Here is a 21,072-nt window from a genome sequence, read left to right as displayed (position 1 = left end):
ATATAATTACCTTGTTATTTTCTCTTTGATTCATGTAAAATTGTTTTTTGTTGTTATTGAAGAAAAAACAGTTGCAGTAGACTATGGATTGTAAAGAAATCACCATTAATAATGCTGACGAAAGCTTACCTAGTGTAAACCACTCGTTTAATTGTGAAGCAACGGAAAGGACAAAACATCGTGGTGGGAGACTGCTCAGCTTTGAATATGTTAAATCCAGTCTAATATGAATAGGTTTTAGTGACAAAGCAATAAATGCAAAGTTCATTTAAAGGCTAAGTGAATGATTACTGCAGAAATGTCTTTCTGGATGCACAAGAGGAGCACGAAGTCCTCATAACCAGGATTCAGAACCAGTGGGTCTGTCAAGGGTTTCTTGTGTCTCTTTTATGGGACTGCAGAATGTGACAAAACAGTCTTAGTCTTCACAGTTAAATTTGCTCTAGTTGGCCTGTGAGAGCAATGGGTCAGGCTCTGCAGAACTTCCACACTTGCAATACATTAGGTGGGATGTGTAGTCTTTAATCTTTCAGTTTGCAAGGAAATCTCCTGAATATCCATTCACCCTAAGTGAATATGTGTGTACATTAAGTTGGCATCAAGTTGGAAATGGGATTTTGAATTTCCAAGTGTCTGGCATTAGCCACACATCCCAGTGGGGTTACGCTCTGGCATGGAGAATGCATAACATCTTCTCGCCTTTCTTTTCCTACTGGTCGCTTTGCATTCTCTTCTGCTAGACAAGCTTTAGGCATTGCCTGGGTTTCCTTGACATGGAGCAGGAATTTCGCCCTGGATTCATCAGCTCCAGTATCTCTTGTCAGATGTATGCTATGCATTGGCTTTCCTCCTAGCGTGGTACAGAAGCCAGCCGGTGTTTCTGCAAGAGGATGCCACTCAAAGGGGGCCGTAGGGTCGATGGGTTCTGGGAAGTCTGAGCTTTCTCCATGTAGCTCTTTGTGAAGTTGCCCATGAGAATTTTGTCCCTTTATACATTGTCTTAAGGCTGTTCTCGACCTAGAAGTGCACAGAAACCTCTCTTCCTGAGTAGCTGTATGTGCAGGTAAACATACTACATGGAGTTACTCCGTACCGTTCCCAAAATGTGTATGCAGCTGCACCTTTTCAGAGGCATCAGCCCTCTAGTCACATCGGATTCTTCCCTTGCTTTGAATATTGGCAATCGGACGAATATGGGTTTGGCTAACAGCCTAATGAACGAGTTGTAAAATTTAAGAAAATGGATTTATGACCATTTAATATTTGGCTTCCTCTGCACTACTGGTGATGGTAGCTGAGGCAGTGGATGTTAGGAAAGAAGTAAAAAAAAATAAATTTAAAAATCAACTAACAGATTAAATATCACACTGTTGAGGTAAACAAAGTACCTTTGTTTACCTGAGTAAAGTACCTGAGTACCTGAGTAAAATCAGGTATCTATAAAAAAAACCAACCTTGTAAGTATCAATGCTGAAATTCACTCTATATGTACTTTTTTCTTATAGAAATTGGACTCTCTACAAATACAAGTACTTGCTACAAAATTATTCTGCTGAATAATATTGCAGTTCATTTGCTCTTCACTACACTCCTGAAACTCTGCGTGCATACCTGCTTAAAATCAGCAACAAGTGTAGCTAGTAATGAAATAATTCAAATTTAGTTTATTTTGTTTCATGATGCACAAATAGAAAATCACTTAAGTGTGGCTGATTTTATTCATCCACAGCAGTTGCTCATCTGAAATGCTATTGAAGTTCAGTAATTGGAGCTCTGAAATACAGTATTTGACAGATGGTGTGGGTGGTTGTGCCATTTCCATGATAAATCTACTTACAAATATAACCATGAGGAAGTTGTCTTCATTCCTTGACTACTGCAACATATAGATGGAAGAAGTGACAAACACGACTTGAAAACAGATTTCTGTCTTGGTTCTTCATTTGCCTGCTATAATGATTTGAATTTTTAAACAAGTGCAAGAGAGAGATTTCTTTTTACTTTATCTCAAAAGAAGTAGCTATAAATGCTGAAATATTCTTTCAGTAGCTTTTCTTTACTTACATTTCCTTTGAGGCTTTTCCTATAGTGAATTAGTTTTGTAATGTCTTGCAGCATGAGTTACAAAGCATTGCTCTTTTAGATGAAAACTAAATAGATCTTCACTACGATAGAATTACTGTTTAAAAGAGGCTGAAGAAATGGACAGTCCTGTTCCCCAGGGCTTGCTGTTTAATCTTAGAGATGGTAACATGGTATAAATAAAAATATACTGCGTTATCCGGTTTTAACATACTTTTTTATTCTCTTTGTGTTTTAACAGAAATCACTGATGCTGGTACTAGAGGAACCCAAGATGCAATTAAGGGTGTGAAAAGAAAAAAGATTGTGACTGAAAACCATCTAAAAAAAATACCAAAATCGCCTTTGAGAAGCCCCGCCGAAACCAAGGTTAAGCAAAATGTAGACCCTCCGCCGCTAAAAGCTCTTCCGGATGCCTCCGAACACACCACAGCACAGGATCACCTACCCGTGCAAAATGGAAATCAGTGTACCAAACAAAACGGGGGAGCACTTAGTAGCGAGATAAGTGCTGAAACAACCAAATCTGAGACATCAATGCAGACAAAGCTCTCGTTGACGCATCAGTCCTTAGATTTGGGTAAACAGGCAGCGGAGGATACTGATGCAAACCAACTGAACTCACCAGAGAAGAAGTCTCTCTCAAACTCCTCATCAAGTAAAACAAAGACTGACAGTAATGAATGTATTAATTTTGTTGATTGCAGTACGTCATCCCCGTGTACACGTACTGCATTCGATGTCTTATTAAAAGCTATGGAGCCTGAACTGAACACCTTAGCACAAGAGTGCCCCCCTTACGGGATGCAGATAGAGAAACTGAGACCAAATAGAACTGTAAGCACCTCTTCTAGTCTCACGTCCAATACAATGAGCGTCCAAAATCAGTCTGCTTTGCCGCAGCGTGAGTTTGCAACTGGACCTCACTATTACCCGTGTGCGTTAAACAATGTGCATGTAGCAACAACAACCAAAACTGGACAAGCACAAGGCCAATCAGTTTCTCATTCACAAGACCTTATTACTAAAACCAGTCAACAAAATCACCAGGTTGTTATGTGTCCAAGTTTCACTAGGTCGCTGGTGCAACAGCAGAGTCAAGAAAACCCCAAGGTCCAGCAGATATACAGCATAGCAGTAACTTCGTCTGTCGTTCACACCTCATCTTCCACTGTAACTCAGGTTTTTCCGCAAAGCCAGTTAGTAGCTAGTTCGTCTACACCTTTGTCAATTAGCACATCGAGTTCAACGCACTTGTCTATAGGTCCCATGTATAATTCAGCCCAGATAGCATCAGTTGTAAACCATGGTGTAGAACAAATATGTAACCTCTTGAAAGACCAGAAGCCTAAAAAGCTAGGGAAATACGTCTGTGAGTATTGCAATCGGGCCTGTGCCAAGCCCAGTGTTCTCCAAAAGCACATCCGATCCCATACTGGAGAGCGACCGTATCCTTGTGTGACATGTGGGTTTTCATTTAAAACCAAAAGCAATCTGTACAAGCACAAAAAATCTCATGCACATGCTATCAAACTTGGACTTGTCCTACAACCAGATTCGGGTGGCCTCTTCTTATCTCATGACTCGGACAAAGCACTTAGCATTCATTCAGATGTGGAAGAAAGCGGTGAAAGCGAAGATGAAGGCACTGCTGATGAAAGGCAAGATGACCAAGAACTGGAACCTGCGCAAATAGTGAAAGTCATTTCGAGTGCAGAAACGTTGCGGAAAGGAAGCCCCATTCCATTAAGTAACCCAGATTGTATACCAGGTGACTCTTCCTTACATGACACAGAACCTCAAGTAAGGGCAGCTTTACCAAAAGTAGTGGTTCATCCTGTAAATGTTTCTCCGTTAAGGGCCGATAGCCCGAAAGTAACAGAACCAGCACCTGAGCTTGCTGCAGCACAGAGAAAAGGAGATTTTAAAGTGACAGCTCTTCCGTCAACACATACAGCCTCATACAAGGAGAATGACATAAAGCAACATCAGAAAGTAGAAATGGGCCTATTAGAGGAACAGCTGGGATCTGCGGTCGGAGCAGTGCACGCTCAGCTCCAGAGACAGCAGGCAACTGATGGTTCCCAAGACCAGCAAGGAAAATGTCTTTTGAGCCCTAGAAGTTTAGGTAGTACTGATTCTGGTTATTTCTCTCGTTCTGAAAGTGCCGAGCAAACAATGAGCCCACCAGCTCCTTTCGTAAGAGGATTGTTGACCTCTGAGAAAGATCCAAATAAAAACCTGCCCTGTGTGCCGCGCGCAAGTGGCGTGGTAGCATCAGTGGTACAGACTGTTTGTGCTGAAAAAAATCTGATTCTCGCTGGCCAAATGCGACCTCCCATGGCAACAAAAACACTTGAGGAGCGTATCTCAAAGTTAATTTCTGATAATGAAGCCGTTGTGGATGACAAACAGTTAGATAGTGTGAAACCAAGAAGAACATCTCTTTCGAGAAGAGGCAGCATAGATTCACCAAAATCCTACATATTTAAGGACTCTTTCCAGTTTGATTTAAAGCCCATGGGAAGAAGAACTAGCTCAAGCTCTGATATACCAAAGTCTCCTTTCACACCCACTGAGAAATCAAAGCAAGTTTTTCTTCTTTCTGTACCATCCCTTGACTGTTTACCTATAACACGAAGTAATTCCATGCCTACTACCAGTTACTCAGCAGTACCTCCAAATGTAATACCTCCCTCTCATCCCCTTCGAGGAAGTCAGTCATTTGATGATAAAATTGGCTCTTTATACGATGATGTTTTTGTATCAGGACCTGCTACTCCACTGAACCAAGGTGGACATCCTCGGACCCTTGTTAGACAGGCAGCAATAGAAGATTCTTCTACTGGCGAAAGCCAAGTTCTTGGACCGGTGCGATCCGTAGAAGAAAGTTATCTGGGGTGTAATGTATCAAGTGAATCTTTACTGCAAAGGAGCAAGTCCCTGGCACAGGGATCAAATTTAGAAAAAACAAAGAAGTCCCCTCAGGTGCGAGGAACAATGTTTGAGTGTGAAACCTGCAGAAACCGATACAGAAAACTGGAAAATTTTGAAAACCACAAGAAATTCTATTGTTCGGAGTTGCATGGACCTAAAACTAAAGCAGCAATCCGAGAGCCTGAGCATAAAACTGTTCCGAACAGTACACAGCCTCAAATTCTACACTACAGAGTCACTACTTCAACTGGCGTCTGGGAGCAGACACCCCAGATAAGAAAAAGAAGGAAAATGAAGAGTGTTGGTGATGATGATGACCCACAGCAAAATGATACCAGCATACCATCAAAGAACACAGAAAGCCAAAGCAAGCCAGTAAATTCTTCCAGTCTGCCAAAACACAGTGCAACAACAGTGGTAGGATCGCAACAGCCAAGCAACCTTCTACTTCAAAGTTCCCAAATTCAGCTTGTGGCTCGAGGCACAGATCAGACTACGGAGCCAAAGATGGCTCCGCTCATTGAAAAGCAGGCAAGTTCAGCTGTGCAAGAAAAGGTGGAGTTGAAAAGACAAGGGACTGGTATTTCAGTAATACAGCACACCAATTCACTGAGCAGAAACAGCTCATTTGAGAAATCAGAGTCGTTTGAAAGAGTATCACCAGTTTCTTCTCAAGAGCCCAACAAGGTTGCAAAGCCCCGCTCTATGAATACAGTTGTCATCCAAGAGGATAGACATTCTCATCTGAATACTCCCCAGCATCATCAACCCCTGTCATCAGAAGCACCTAGAGGGGAAGTTCAGGGAGGCCAAATAGCTTCCAGTGAGAGAAGCGCACCGCTTCAGCCGTCGAGACTTGTTCGCCAGCATAACATCCAGGTTCCTGAAATACTGGTCACAGAAGAACCAGACAGGGACCAAGAAAACCAATGCAGCGATCAGGAAAAGACAGAGAGGTTTAATTGGCCACAGCGCAGTGAAACACTGTCAAAATTGCCAACAGAAAAGCTTCCGCCAAAGAAGAAAAGAATTCGCTTGGCTGAAATGGAGCACTCGTCTGCCGAATCAAGCATTGACTCCACGCTTTCCAGAAGCCTAAGTCGGGAGAGTAGCTTGTCTCATGCCTCCAGTTTCTCAGCTTCACTCGATAAAGATGAAACTTCGAAGGCTGAGAACCCTTCCAAAGCAGAGCTCGTCAGTAAATCGTCAGAGTTCCTCATGATTCCCGCTGGCTCACATGCACTGGCTGTGCCTGGCCCTCATTACCGGGAAATGAGACGTGCCGCATCGGAGCAAATCAGCTGCACGCAGCCGTCGATGGAGGTTGTGGACTACAGGAGTAAGTCTTTCGACTGTGGAAGCATGTCTCCGTCAAAACCTGCCTCGCTCGTAGAGACAGCCGCTCCAAAAGTGTCATCTGCAAATGGAGTTACTGGACATGTGCCTCTGCTAGAAAGGAGGAGGGGACCATTTGTAAGACAGATATCTTTAAATATTGCTCCAGAAAGTCATCAGCCTCAAGCTAAATCGACTTCTTCATTTCAGACAGCTCATGCTACGGATGTGCCCACAGTGCCATTGCACAGGCTGCAGACCTCCGGCAGTTCTTCGGTGGAGTTTCCATCCAGTACTCAGCCTTCACAGACTCACTCCAGGCCTCACTTGGCAATTCCAAATTGTAATCCCGTTAGCCTGTCTTCGGTTCAGCAGCCTCTAGATCACGTGTTGAATAATCAAGGACAGCCATCCTCGACGCATCAGCCTTCCCAGACATCGACTAAAACATCAGCCCATGGGGCACAACTGAGCACATATGCGCTCTCTTGTCATCCCGATGAAAAAAAGGATTGTTTTGCTCCGAAGTATCAACTTCAAGTTAAAACATTACATATAGGTCAGCCATACTCTTCTAAATTGCTAAAAAATACTTTGTCAGCTCAGGCTACTCAAGGTCAAGTTGGGGTGGACCAGAATGCATCCTCCTTTGAATTGCAGACTAAACTGTCTGACATGTCTAATCCGTACTCTGTGCCTCCTCTGAAGCAAATTGTCCCTAATAACTGCAGCAGTCAAATTCATCCGATTCCTCCTTTCGTGGTTCCCGTCCGCATTCACAGCAGCGTGCCATCCTATGGCTTTGCAACTGTTACGCCCCTCCCTCACATTTTGGTGACCCAGGATCAGGTAAATCAATCTGTTTGCAAAACAAATGTTGCGACGGTGCCAACGCTTGAAGGCAAAACTCAGCTGCCAAAATCTCACAAAGATCATCAGAGGACTTTGCCAAATTCATTTGAATTTGAAAATTCACTACCGGAAAGCGGAACCAGAAATTCACCTTTGTCAAGTTCTTTGAATATTATTCAGAAAGTGCCAGTTAGCGGACTCTTCCCTCAACAAGAAGCTACAGCTTCAAGTAAACGAATGCTTTCCCCAGCTAACAGTTTAGATATTGCCATGGAAAAACAGCAAAAACGTGTGAAAGATGAGAGTGGAGCTGCCTGCATGACAGATGCTAGACCATTGCATTCACTGAACGTTAGATCAAATGACCCTACTAGTAAGCAGAAGAAACCAGTTTTGGTAAGACAGGTTTGCACCACAGAGCCCCTTGAAAATCACCTCTTGGATCCTGATGGTGTTGCCCAGCATGAAAAAAGCAGCAAAGCTAGTACTTCAGACCTGGGGCTGCCTGACCGTCATTCATCTGACACTGGGGTTTCAGAAACCCTAAAGGAGTCACCAGAATCTGAAGACCTGAAGTCTTCAGCATCGCCGGTGTTTGTAGTTAGAAAACCGTCTGAATTGTCTCCCGTGAATAATCAGAGTTCTCTTCTCAAGGCTGTAAGTAGCAGCCAAGAAAGAAGGTCCCCAGGTAGCAGTAATGAGAGCAAGCACATCAGTAGCCAGGGCCAAGCAAAGCCTGTGACTACCTTGGCCGCGATGAATGCGGGAGAAATGCAGAGGTTGTCGTTTCCAAGCCTCAAGACCTCAACGAGTTTTACCTGGTGTTACCTCTTGAAGAGAAAACCATTGCATCTGCTGCAAAACGATCAGAAAATCTCAGCCTATTCTACCTGGACCATTAGCCCCAACAATCCCAATCCACTTGGTTTGTCGACAAAGGTGGCTCTCTCCCTCCTCAATTCAAAACAAAAAGTTGAAAAACCACTGTACACTCAAGCCAGAACTACTCATCCCAGATCCGATGTATTGGTGTATTCAAGCAAGTGGAAGAACAGCTTAACCAAGGTACTTAAGCTATGCTTGATGTATACTGGTCGTTTACAGAGGATTTGCTTTGGAAAATGATGCTTATTCATATTTTCGGGAATGTAAAATGCCTGACATGTATAGTCGTATGTGCTTATTTATTTTAGTTATGCTGGATCAAACTGCTAAAAAGATCTTAAGTAATTCCATTAAGAAACCTGTTCATAAGGATTTATCGCTTTTCATGGAAATCAGTTCCTGGGTTTGAATCTGTTTATGAAGTGTTTATCGTGGCAGGAATGTCTCTGGCTATTTTTTAAATGCAAAGGGTAGGACAAAAATAGTTCTGATATAAATATATTTTTAAACACTTTTAACTTACAACAGGTTAATTTAAGATCATAATTGCATATTTTGCCTTAAAAATCGGCTGGTATTTTCTGTTATAAAAGAGTGCTCAGCCTGAACAGGTGTCCATGGATACGCCATGGAAATTTTTTTCACCATCGCTGATCATCTAACTGTGAGAGGAGCGGTGAGCCGCTTCCCTCTCTCCCACCTAGGTTAATCGGTGGTGTGAAATAATGACAAAAATAGCCAAGTTTAAAACAAAATTACAGCTGCCATAAAAACACTGACAACTTCTTGGATCGATACGACTCCAAAGATGACGTTAAATCTTGCGCAGTGGAATATACTCCGGGCAATGTTTGTGACCCACGCAAAACTCTACGTCGTTCCAGAGTCAGACATGGAAGAGCAAAGCAGTTGCTTGTCATTTCCTTGGCTGTCTCGGGGCTGCACGCATCTGTGGTCAGGATCTCACTCACTGGACAGTTTTGTTGTGTACAGGACCAAAGCTGTGCTGGTTTGCACTGGATTTGGTGTTCCTTAGTAACTGGACTGCCTCTGTGAATGGGTGAATGGGGTGGCTGACACACGGGAAGGCTGTGCTGCCGTACAGAGAGACCTGGACAGGCTGGAGAGCTGGGCAAAGAGGAACCTTATGAAATTCAACAAGGGCAAGTGGAGGGTGCTGCACCTGGGGAGGAATAACCCCATGCACCAGTATAGGTTGGGGGCTGACCTGCTGCAGAGCAGCTCGGTGGGAGTCCTGGTGGACAACAGGATGACCATGAGCCAGCAATGTGCCCTTGTGGCCAAGAAGGCCAATGGCATCCTGGGGTGCATCAAGGAGAGTGTGGCCAGCAGGTCGAGGGAGGTCATCCTCTCCCTCTACTCTGCCTTGGTGAGGCCGCACCTGGAGCACTGTGTCCAGTTCTGGGCTCCCCGGTTCAAGTGGGACAGGGAACTGCTGGAGAGGGTGCAGCAGAGAGCTACCAAGATGATTAGGGGACTGGAACACCTCTCTTATGAAGAAAGTCTGAGGGATTTGGGTCTCTTCAGGCTGGAAAAAAGGCGGCTGAGGGGGGATCTTATCAACACTTATAAATACTTAAAGGGTGGGTGTCAGGAGGATGGGGCCAGGCTCTTTTCAGTGGTGCCCGGGGACAGGACAAGAGGTAATGGGCACAAACTTGAGCATAGGAAGTTCCACCTAAACATGAGGAGGAACTCCTTTACTTTGAGGGTGGCAGAGCACTGGAACAGGCTGCCCAGGGAGGTGGTGGAGTCTCCGTCTCTGGAGACATTCAAACCCCACCTGGACGCGTTCCTGTGCAACCTGCTGTAGGTGACCCTGCTCTGGCAGGGGGTTGGACTAGATGATCTCCAGAGGTCCCTTCCAACCCTACCATTCTATGATTCTATGAAGGTGCCTCTCTGCCCTATAGCATGGCAAGAGGTGGACATGTCTATTTAATGGGTCCGGTACCAGCTTTTATTGTCCCATGTAGTGAAGCCATAAAGCTTTCCAAAGAGAGCCTCAGGGTACCGCACGGTTTCATGCTCTTCTTTCCTCTTTGCTGTGTACACTGTGTGTGTGATGCTGAACTTTGGAGCTGGCGAAAATGGCATTAGCCATGGACCTCCCTTTCTCCAGAGTCCTTCAGGACATAGAAATCTTTTTTGGGAGGGAGGGTGGGGGGGTAAAAGCAATTGTAACTTGTCCTAATCCTGCAGCCTGCCATCAGCGAAACTTTCCAGGCATCAGGCTGGGAATCGTGGTCCGTAGAGCCGGCAGTCACTCTAGAGGAGACATACCACAGCCTTGGGAAAAGAGGTGTATTTCTGTGGATGTTGAGTGACAGAGGCTGTTGCTGTCAGCGGTCACCCTGGGGTCTTTCTGTGTTTGCTAAATGTTTTGCTGAGGTATAGGGTCGTCGGTGGGGAAAAGAGCAATAGGATGAGAAACTGTGTAAAAGGAAGAAATAGTTTCAGAATTACAGGAGGGGTCAGGAAAATAGGCTGAAACCCGTCAGGCCAAAAGAGCATTAGAGTTAAACCTGGTCCTCCTGAAATCAGTGGGAGGCTTTGCTAACATTTATATCAGGGGTCAAAACTTTATCTGTAGTGTTTCATGGCAGAAAGTACGTACAGGCTGCTGGCTTTGGGTTAGCGCTAGAACTGATTTGAGTTGTTGGTTCCACGTTAGCATGCTGCCTTTGTTTAAACCCATATTACCTTTTTCAGCCTGCTCCCTCATACGCTTCATGAGATGTTGTCCTTAAATAGAGCTAAATTTAAAAAACGACAAAAAAACCACCAGGATTCGAAGATTTAGCTTGTTTTATTGTACACAGTTGAACAATTCTTTCTAAGGCAAGTCTCACATCAGTCGTGTCATTGACTCATGTTTGTTTTATTTTTAAAGAACAGTGTTTTAGAAGAAATTCTCTGATAACAAAGCTACTGCGTGCCTCTTGAAGAATAAATTTTGTCTACAAACAAATTCTGTTTAGAATATAAATAATGGATAATAATATTTTGAAAAAATATTTTGACAGCACCCTTTTAAACACTCCAGGAGTACTTAAATGCTGTAATAGGCAGCTGTCAGGTACATTTACAGTGCTTCTGCCACAAAAGAACCACAGTTACTAATCTTTCTTCAGTCTTTCTTGCTGATGTTTTGAATGAAGCACACGAGCACGGGGAAAATGAAGAGTTCTTCAGCTCTGCTTGCGGCTGATTTACAGGTTTTACTCCGAGCCATTATGAAGGAAGAAAGTGCAGCGAGAAAGCACCAATTAAAGTTTAATTGGCGTCTCAGATTGTACGAGCAAGGTATAGGATGGCAGAAATTAAAAATTTCAAAGACCTGATGTGACCTAACACCTCCAGAATTTGTCTGCTTTCCCTTTTGATGACTCAGGCAGCAGGGCTTCAGCCACTTTCCAGGATGATGATGATGATACCGTTACAATATACCTCTGTATTACCAGTCTCCAGTTAGAGCTGGTAATGGAATAACCAGTGCCAACTCAGAAACTTCTTCAGAGAAGCCATGTTTAAAGAAAGCAAAATCTCAAATTCCTCATTCGGTTCATGCCCAGTGATTCTACTGTTTTTTCTGGCTGAGACTGAGGATGGAGAACATTGGAGGTCCTTTTGGAAATTAATATTCCATTGGAAAAAAAAAAAAACAAACCAACAAAAAAGCCAACAAACAGATTAGCAAATAATTCTCAAAAAAATATTTATTGATTTCCTGCTTAAAAGCATGGCAGGGTCCTGAGTTCCCTCGGGTACTACAGTTCAGGCGGCAAGTCTCTGGGGATTGTATTTGCTCAAGTGGTTTGCACATTTTCACTCTGACCTGACGGGGAGCTTTGAGTGCTACTGTCACCCAATTTATAAATAATAACAAAAAAGCAGCACTCTTATGCCTCACCTCCTCTCTCGCAGACGTGGCCCTTTCCAGAGTGATTTGGCTGATTCTGCTCGTGGGGCTATAACTGCCGATCTCCTCACCAAAAAATAAAGCCACTTCCTGAACTGTTCCTGGGTTTGCCCCCAGAGCTGAGTCGTGTTTACAGAGATCTCATGCTGCTGCATAACCGCTACTAATCACCGCCACAAAAAAAAAAAAAAAAAGGCAGTTCTTTCAACAATAGACGCCATGGGAAATGAAGAGACATGTGAACAAAGTGCAAACAACAAGGAACCCCGGGACTTTGTTTGCTCTTCACAACTCGCTGCTCAGAGGCAATAGGTTGAAGTTGCCACGTTCCAGTGATTCAGAGAACAAACCACAAAATGTTATTGTGAAAGAAGCTCCTGGAATGAGTATAACACGTTAAAAAGTAACAGGAGGTTCACCTGTATGGAAGGGGCTTATTTTCACAGAATCGCAGAATGGTAGGGGTTGGAAGAGACCTCTGGAGATCATCTAGTCCAACCCCCTGCCAGAGCAGGGTCACCTAGAGCAGGTTGCACAGGAACGTGTCCAGGCGGGTTTTGAATGTCTCCAGAGACGGAGGCTCCACCACCTCCCTGGGCAGCCTGTTCCAGTGCTCTGCCACCCTCAAAGTAAAGAAGTTCCTCCTCATGTTTAGGTGGAACTTCCTATGTTCAAGTTTGTGCCCGTTACCCCTTGTCCTGTCACTAAGCACCACTCAAAAGAGCCTGGCCCCATCCTCCTGACACCCACCCTTTAAGTATTTTATCTCCTTGCTCTTTACATTTTATTGTTTTATTTTATTTATTATTATTTTTCACCAGTTTTCCTAACCTGAAATTACTGGTGGTGTATCAGGAGCCCTTTCATAAGCCCCCGCATTGATCTTGGCTTCCCTCTCTGAAGCGAATCCATAATGTGTGCAGTGTTCCAGATTTTCAGGCAAGAAAAGGCTGAAGAATGGAAAGTTTGTCCTAACTGGAAAGCATTCCTTTCTTGGATGATATGCCACAACAGTCCAGCTCACCACTGGAAAGTAGTTAAATGCAGAAGATTTTTATGTGTAAACTAGTAAAAGTTTAAAGATATTAAAAACATTTTCCTCGAGTGGCTATGTGCCAATGGGAAAAATGTCTAATGAATATTAAAATCTGAAATTTATAACTTTGATGATTCAGGCTGCGAGCATGTTTTTTTTTTTTTTTCCAAGGGATTTTATAAAGTACCAGAAGTATCTGTTGAACTCTGGTCTCTGGGCAGCCCTAAGAGCAGGGTTTTTTCTAGTTTTATACCAGTAATTGAAGACAGTGGAGTTAAATTGGAGCAAAACGAGTAAAGTAGAAATGAATCATGATCCTTGTCTCTATGGGAGAGAGAAGACTGTTAGAAACGGAAGGCATAAGTAATCATGGAGAGGAACCTTTTACAACACTGCCATTTTTCTACCCTTTCCACCAGTATGTGTGGCTTTTGGGGGACTTTGGGTGAAGTACATTAAAGGATTTCCACACAAGAAACCCGTGGCCCTTAGAGCCTGGCTGGTCTTTAAAATTTTCAGAGGATCCAGGATCAATTTGGAATTTTTCATAAAAACTAAAAAGGCTGCTTTTTTTCATTACCGGTGAGCATTTCTGTAGATTTTTGTGACACAAACTCGGTGTTCCTATTAGAGCATCTCTGTGATAGCGGCGTTTTGCATGTTTAAGACTCTGAAACAACTGCTAAAATAGCATATAACTAGTAAATTAAAGTACATCAGTGGGAGGCAGATAGTAATTTGAACACCTATTTTAGACTATCTTATCTCTATACATAAACGTTTGTGTTAAAAATAAGGGGGGGGGTGTAGAATCCAGAGGTATTTGGTCTTATGTTAGTTTTTGCACTCTATGAGCTTTTGTGAATATACAATATATTATAACGCAGTTTCACCATAGCTTGGATAACAACATGAGCCAAATATTTCTGGGATCTTTTGCCTTTGTCTTTTCATTCTTGAATATTAAATCTGGAAAGAATACTTAGTATTTAAGTTTGAAAGATCAGGCACTTAAAGATTGCATTATTCCAGCTTTGGGAATATTTATGTGGTTTTGGACTTATTGCACATATTCAGTATTTTCCACTCCTCTTTCCCTCGTTAAATTATAAATGTCACCTTGTTACTCTTTGTTTGCAGTGGAAACAAAAGCAATTCATGTGCCAGGTGTAATGTACAGGCACTACAACATGGTTGGGTTGCAATTCACGAGAGTAAGTTCCACATCTGATATTTCTCATCCAGCACATCTTCTCCTTTCACCTTGTGTGAATGCTGTTAAAACATGCAGGGTGAAATTTCTTTCTTCCTACACACAGGCAGAGCTGTCATGTATGCTTTGGTAGAACTGCTCAGTTGATTTGGAAATTCAGCCCGAATCAATCAGAGGGCTGCGTGAAAGCGCAGGGATTGGAGTAGTGCTTGCAGGCTGTGTGGATTCCCAGGGCTTTGAATGGAACAGCAAGATGCTTTTCCTCTGGTCTCGGTTAATTCCTCAGCAGCCACGTGGAGGACTCTGGGCAAGGACAGGGTGCCAGAGTGATGTCACCCTTCAACATATGTAATGACCAGTGTAATTTATCAGTCATTTTAAGTCAGCCCATGAAGTCACTCCTCTTGCCAAGAATTCGCAAGTTTACAACATTAAATTTTATAATGAGTAGAAAACACAAGGCCAGACTTTTTTTCTCTCACCATTTTATTCACTTATCAATATGAGCAAATGTGGTAAGTGTGCCAGCTACGTGGGTAGAACAGTTTATAAATACAGCAGCAATAATTGCTGGCTAATTGGATCATTGCTTCATTGTTGCCCATTTTATAAATATCCTAGACTTGGAAGGAGTCGATTTTAATTGGCAAATGTTGGGGGACCTTGTCCTCCTTTAAAATAAAAAAAAAAGGTTCCTTAATTAATAATCAGGGGAAATGGAGAAACATAGTTTTCTTCTGCTAGACAACCGGTACGCTTGTTCATCTAATTTGGTCTGATGGTGGGAATTAAGTGTGGAGCCCTGCCTCGGAAGGGTTCTGGAGCCCCTGTTAAAAACCTCACCACATTGGGAGCAATCAGTTCCCACACCTGCAGCCGTGGGATGGAGAGCACTCAGGGAAGCGCCCCTGCCCTGCTGTGGTAGACACCGGGCAGCTGGAGCTGGGATGGGCTATTGCAACATCAGGACTCGAGCAGTGGGGAAGGAGCATGAATAACTGAGTGTGCACTGAAGTTTTCCCCTTTTTGTCGAATGCGGAGAGGGCAGCATGTCGCACAGCTGCAGAGCCCCATCTGTATGGTCCACGTGTCGCATGGGCGAAACTGGAGCTGTTCAGGAAGCAATTGGGCTTCATTGTAAGCATCTTTTCTCTGTAGAAGGGCTACCTCTGAGCTAAGACATGTCGCCTTCACCTTCCCCGAAGAAGAAGGAGGCATCTCCTACTGTAGAGTCAGAGCACTCCTGGTTTCCTACAGTGCCATAATCTCCATCTCAATTTGCCAGTCCACAAATATTCAATGCGTAGTAGAGAAGTTGTTTAGCAAAAGATATTTAATTTCATGTATCTCAACATTTTTTTTAAATTAGTTATTACAATTGTGACTTTTATGCTGCTTTTATTCATCGTAACTTGCAGGTTTGAATGGTATATGAAAGATACTAACTTTAATGATGTGCGTATCTCATTTTCTTTCAGCGAGCATTAAATAGAAAAAAATTGACTGCAACTGAATTCAGCAATAAGGAAAACTCTGAATCAAGCACTGAGCATGATAAAGAAAACTCCTTTGTCAAAACTGAACCAAGGAGAATTAAAATATTTGATGGAGGGCAAGTATTGTACTTTGTATACTAGATATCGCTCCGAAGATATTTTTTCCTTGATTCTAGACTTTGCAGAGATGTTGCTTCCTGCTTGATTTATTTTAAACAAAAGTTCCCATACTGTGGTCTGTGGATGTTGGTTTATGTTTCCAAGAAAAATGGAAAGTTATCAGAAGCATGGAGCCATGAGGGTTACCCGGGGGGGCAGTGAAATAAAGAACAGTAGGCAGTGCAATTCATTTTTTTTTTTTTTTCCAAAGGACGAACATTAATCAGCAGTAAAGGCAGATAGATACAGACATAGATGTAAATTCTTTTCCTATATTTCTCTTAAGTGATAAATAATACCTATTCTGCAATAAGGTTGTATAATTGTAGCCAGAGAGGATATAGTCCAGGGGCTAAGCAGCAGACTGCGGTACAGTCTCTGGCAGTTCGCTGTGGCATACACAGATTGGAGAACTCCTGATGTGAAAAACGCCATGGAAATATTTACTGAGAGTCCTCGTCCCTGCACTGTAATTCATTAAATCGATTGCCTGATATGAATAACAGTTGCTTTAGCCACAGTGTTGTGCCATGTACAACGTCTTATAAAACAGATTTTTTTTTTTAGTAGAAAAGTGCCAGTGACACTTCTAAAAATTTTGAGCACAAATGGTGCATATTTTATTATTCCTGTAATTGATGGCTGGCTCTAGGGCTTTCCATTTATTGTTTCCCAGTTCGAATCCAGTCTAGGCCAGCAGTTAAGCCATTACCAGCTGCCCAGGTAAAACACTGCTACGTGTCTCTGCTCAGATCCAAACGTTGCAGGGGCCAGGTGACAAAAGCTAAAGCACAACCTTTGGCATCCTCTAGCAGAGATTTGAAGGGTGTAGTTGAATCTGAATGACTTTTTCTATCTAGAGGCAATCCCAGTAGGCTGAGAGTCCAGAGCACATTGATAGGGAATTTTAAAGACTTTCCCATTGTCGTAACGGATGTTGCTCCTTTTCTGCATCCAACGCAGAGCCTCAAAGATGCTCTTTTAAAGCCTCCTCACAGTGCCCAGACCCGCTTCCAAGAACTGATGCTTTTAAAAAGTATGTTCCTGTGTTGTGAAGAGGAAATTTGAAATATGTTTAGTGTCAAATGGTACCTTTATTAAAAAAGATGTACCGTTTTTCTTAAACAGGTCTATGATTACCTACTGAAAAATCTAGATGTGAGATGAACAAATAAATTGCATAAGTTGAGCAGAAAAAGAGCATGATTGGTTTTGTCAGCCATTCGTTTTTAAATATAATTTTAAAAATTCTGGCAGATTATGGTTTCTAACGAGAATCATTTTCCCTTTACAACTAATTGCCTTACTCTTACGGTACTGTTACTAGGTACAAATCAAATGAAGACTATGTGTATGTTCGGGGGAGAGGGAGAGGGAAGTACATCTGTGAAGAATGTGGAATACGTTGCAAGAAGCCCAGCATGCTGAAGAAGCATATTCGCACACACACCGATGTCCGTCCTTACCATTGCAATTACTGCAACTTTTCCTTCAAAACTAAAGGTAGAAGCACATTTCAGTGTGCCTTTTCCCCATTTTTTTCTTTCTACTTTGAAGTATAATTCTTTTCTTTTCACGCTTGGCTGTTCATAAGCTAAAGAAGTTGCCTCTCTGTGGAGTTTTATTGTCTCATGTTTCAAATATTTGTAGTTTCTGATTTCCTTCTTTTTCCTCTGTCTTCTATATGTTTATTCAGATAATCACATCTTTATATGAATGTGGCAACTATGTGGCATGCCACAGTGGGTGAGAAATTGGAGCGGAAGAGGGAAATCATATGGGAGTATGATTAAAGTTAGGTGAGGTGAGCTGGTTAGCTGCTCATCCTAGGTTGGGATGGGAACACAGAATTTTAAGTCCCCAGCAGTGATCTTTTTGAGGTATGACATTGACGTATATATTAATACTCCTATTAGCACTCAACAAATTGCTCTGGGAAAAAAAAATAGGCCTGTATTAAATTACCTTATTAAAATATTTTTTATACCCTTGAAGGACAAGGTTCACTCTCCACTTGACCTTCTGACACCCAAAGATGGACCCCTACTTTTCAAAACCTGTTACACCAGATACTGAAATGCATCCTAGTTTAAGCAGCCAGTATATTAAACAGTGGTAGGTCCAGGATTCAAAATAAGTGAAACAGACAGGAAAAGTTCACAGCCAAAATACTTTCAGCAAGAAAATTATATGCAGTAAAATTTTTCTTGGCTTTGAACATAATTTAGCAATAATCCCCCCAGCTGTAACCTCAGAAACATTTGTATTTTTAGTGGGTTTGAGACTGCTCGACACCAGAAATAACCCAGTGCTGCAGAAAGTGGGATGGGGAGTCTTTAGATGTGTCATAACCTATCGCTGCATCCTGGCACGCCGGGTCGTCATGTTGCCTTTAAGATGAAAGGCCGGAGTGTGAACCCAGTAAATCCCGATTGTGGTTTTTGCAGAGTAGGCGTGCTGGCCAAGTCCAAGGAATTAAGTGCTGCCCGTTTGAAATTCTCCTCGGTTTCAGTTGTGGCAGATGCTTGTATTTGCTTCCTCTTCTGCAGTTGCTATGCCCGACCGCTGCCATTACTGCTGGCAGAGTCAGTCACACAGTTGGGTGCTTGACGTTTGGTAAACCACCCTTCATGAGAGGACAGTGTGGTTTCATGTAGTATGTACAGCTGGGGAATTTGCTATTTGTGAGTCAGTATAGTCATGTAGCTTCATAACAATTATTTCAAAATTTGGGGTGAACTCCTGGCTTTATTTCGAAGCAGGAATGAAGTACTCCATAACTATAGAAAAGTCACCATTTCACCCATTGTAATTTCTTCCATTTGAATGCCTCAAAGAAACAGGTTTTTGAGAGACAATAGGAAATTTAAGTAAGCGAGCAGTTACTTGTAATAATATACATTTCACAAATACCGTCATTCACAGATGTCTGATCTACTCTTAACCTTTTCTTGATTATATTCGTCATAATTTTTTTTCTCAAAGGAGAAGGGGAGAGCAGCCTGTGGGGCCTCTCAGCAGTTATGCATTCGCTTTTGAGATTCAGATAGAATATGTTCTTGCTCTGATTTTGAATAAAATTAATCTGTTTGTTTAGGTTGGCATTGAAAATGATTACACTAAAAATAGAATCCGTTAAATACTAGAAGAGCTGCAAGATAGAAACTTTAGTTTCACGCAGTAGTTTTCTTTCAACCTGACTTTGAAGACTGGATCAGCCTTTTTTATACTTTGCCATAAACAAATAAGGGATCTTTTACGCCAATGCAAAATAGATCATCACCTAGGGTTTCCACCCTATTCTATTTTATCTCAATAAAGAAGTTCATGAAACGTAGCCAGAGAGCTAGTGGCGTTCAGGATGGTGAATCTGCCGCAGCCCTTGACAGCTTGCATTGAGGGGCAAGGTTCTATCAAGCACGAAATCAAATTGTACAGTTGGTTATAAATGTAGCTGAATAAGATATAGACGTGTTGAGTGTGTGTTCATATAGTCACAGAGCAGGTAATTTTTTTTCATTTTTTCTTAAGGAAATTTAACAAAACATATGAAGTCAAAGGCACATAGCAAGAAATGCATGGATTTGGGAGTCTCGGTAGGCTTAATAGATGACCAGGATGGAGAAGAAGAATTCGGTAAGAAATAAAAATCTTCTTTTCTTTACTGCATTTTTGTATTTATTTTGTCATCCCAGTTTCTTACCTTTTCTTTTCCAAAGCTTTTAAATTCTTGTACGGGGAATAGATACAGAGGTAAAAATCTTAGAAGCTAGTCCAAGGGCGTAAGAAATACTGGGAAAACCTTCACCAAAAGAAATGGCAAGCATATGCTAAAGATAAATTGCTGCTGAATTCTTCACAAAGTGTTATGCAGTTTAACTTTATCATTTTCACAGATAAATATAAGAAGACTGAAAATACCAGAAAAACAGCTGTTCGCCTAGGAAAAAATATAGTCAAATGTAGTGTTTCTTTCAAAATAGTTGTGCATGAAATTGTCAAAGTTTTGAGATGCGCATTTCATAAAAATTATATCATTAACATGCCACCCAAATCACAAATACATTGCTGAGTGCTTTGTGAGGAGGCTAATCATCTTCCAGTGTAGAGTTCTGTCCTCCTTCACAAATAATTGGGCATAAATCAGCAGATAGAGCTCATTTAGAAATTATGAACATTTTTCAGCTTGACCTGTTCTCCTTCTCCGTTAGTGATGAGAGTGTTATCAAAATGAATGTATTTGCTAATAATTGGAATTTGGCACTTCCCGCATCCCAAGGTGGCTCCGCTGAAGAGGAGGTGAGATGGAGGACAGTCAAAGAGGGACAAACCGGGTTCACGCGGGTTTGGCTCAGCTTGATAAGAAACATGTAGCTGCCCCAGGCCCAGTGAGATGGAGGACAGGGTTGCGCATTTGGACTCTCTTTCAGATCTCGGCATGTCTCCGAGCAGTGGCGGCATTTTCTCCGTCCTCCCGTTTCTCAGCAGGGAGAAGAGTCCTGTTGCCTTGCCTTGTTGTATTTTTCTTCCTTCAGTGGAATAGTTTATTAGATTGCGGATGAGGTTTTGAGAAAAGAAAGCAGTGGGATCTTTATTTAAACAGTAAAGGGCAAGAAAGATGAATGCACTTGCTCCCATATGACATCCGCTAGCAGAATAAGCGAATCAGCTTGAACCTAATTCTAAATAATGCTGGGAATATGACTCAGCTGGTATGATTCAGTAGTGCGCTAGGTACAAAGAAAACCTGCATTTTCCTTTTTTTTGGCATTCTTCGACAGATTCCTTTTTGGTAAGCTAAAAAACATGTTCCCCTTCGCAATTTGAGGTAGCAAATAAATAACACAGAAGATAAGCGGCAGTACAAATTACTGTCCTATTCTCACAGAGGAACAGTTTTCATTAACATTTTCAGCCTTCACATGACAGAAAAATCGTTGCAACTTTTTAAAGCAACGTTCTATAGCTTTCGGCATTTCATTTCATTTTATAAACTACAGCTGAACAGGTACTTCCCTTTACTAGGAACTGAAAACATTTTATTGATTGATAAATCGATATTCCTGATTGCATACATTAAAATCAGCCTCTGTGGTTATATGTAATGGGAAATGTTTCAGATGTTAACAGAATT

At 42.1% G+C, this 21,072-nt stretch overlaps 1 protein-coding gene across 10 annotated transcripts in view; it reads left to right on the top strand.

The window, feature by feature from the left end:
- Positions 1 to 21,072, top strand: part of HIVEP1 (HIVEP zinc finger 1) — a 134,460-nt gene that overhangs the window by 90,696 nt on the left and 22,692 nt on the right. For all 10 annotated transcript variants that reach the window (XR_012585601.1, XM_074575941.1, XM_074575942.1 and 7 more), the window contains 4 exons: positions 2,324 to 8,271; positions 15,762 to 15,895; positions 17,266 to 17,441; positions 19,470 to 19,574. Coding sequence is in view for 9 of the 10 variants with exons in the window: in XM_074575941.1 (XP_074432042.1) it covers positions 2,324 to 8,271; positions 15,762 to 15,895; positions 17,266 to 17,441; positions 19,470 to 19,574 (6,363 nt within the window). In the remaining variant the exon portion in view is untranslated. The remainder of the gene's footprint in view (positions 1 to 2,323; positions 8,272 to 15,761; positions 15,896 to 17,265; positions 17,442 to 19,469; positions 19,575 to 21,072) is intronic.

Source organism: Larus michahellis, chromosome 2, assembly GCF_964199755.1.
Source record: "Larus michahellis chromosome 2, bLarMic1.1, whole genome shotgun sequence".
NCBI lineage: Eukaryota > Metazoa > Chordata > Aves > Charadriiformes > Laridae > Larus > Larus michahellis.
The sequence above is the reverse complement of the archived record's forward strand: the minus strand, read 5'-3'. Positions and strand labels throughout refer to the sequence as shown.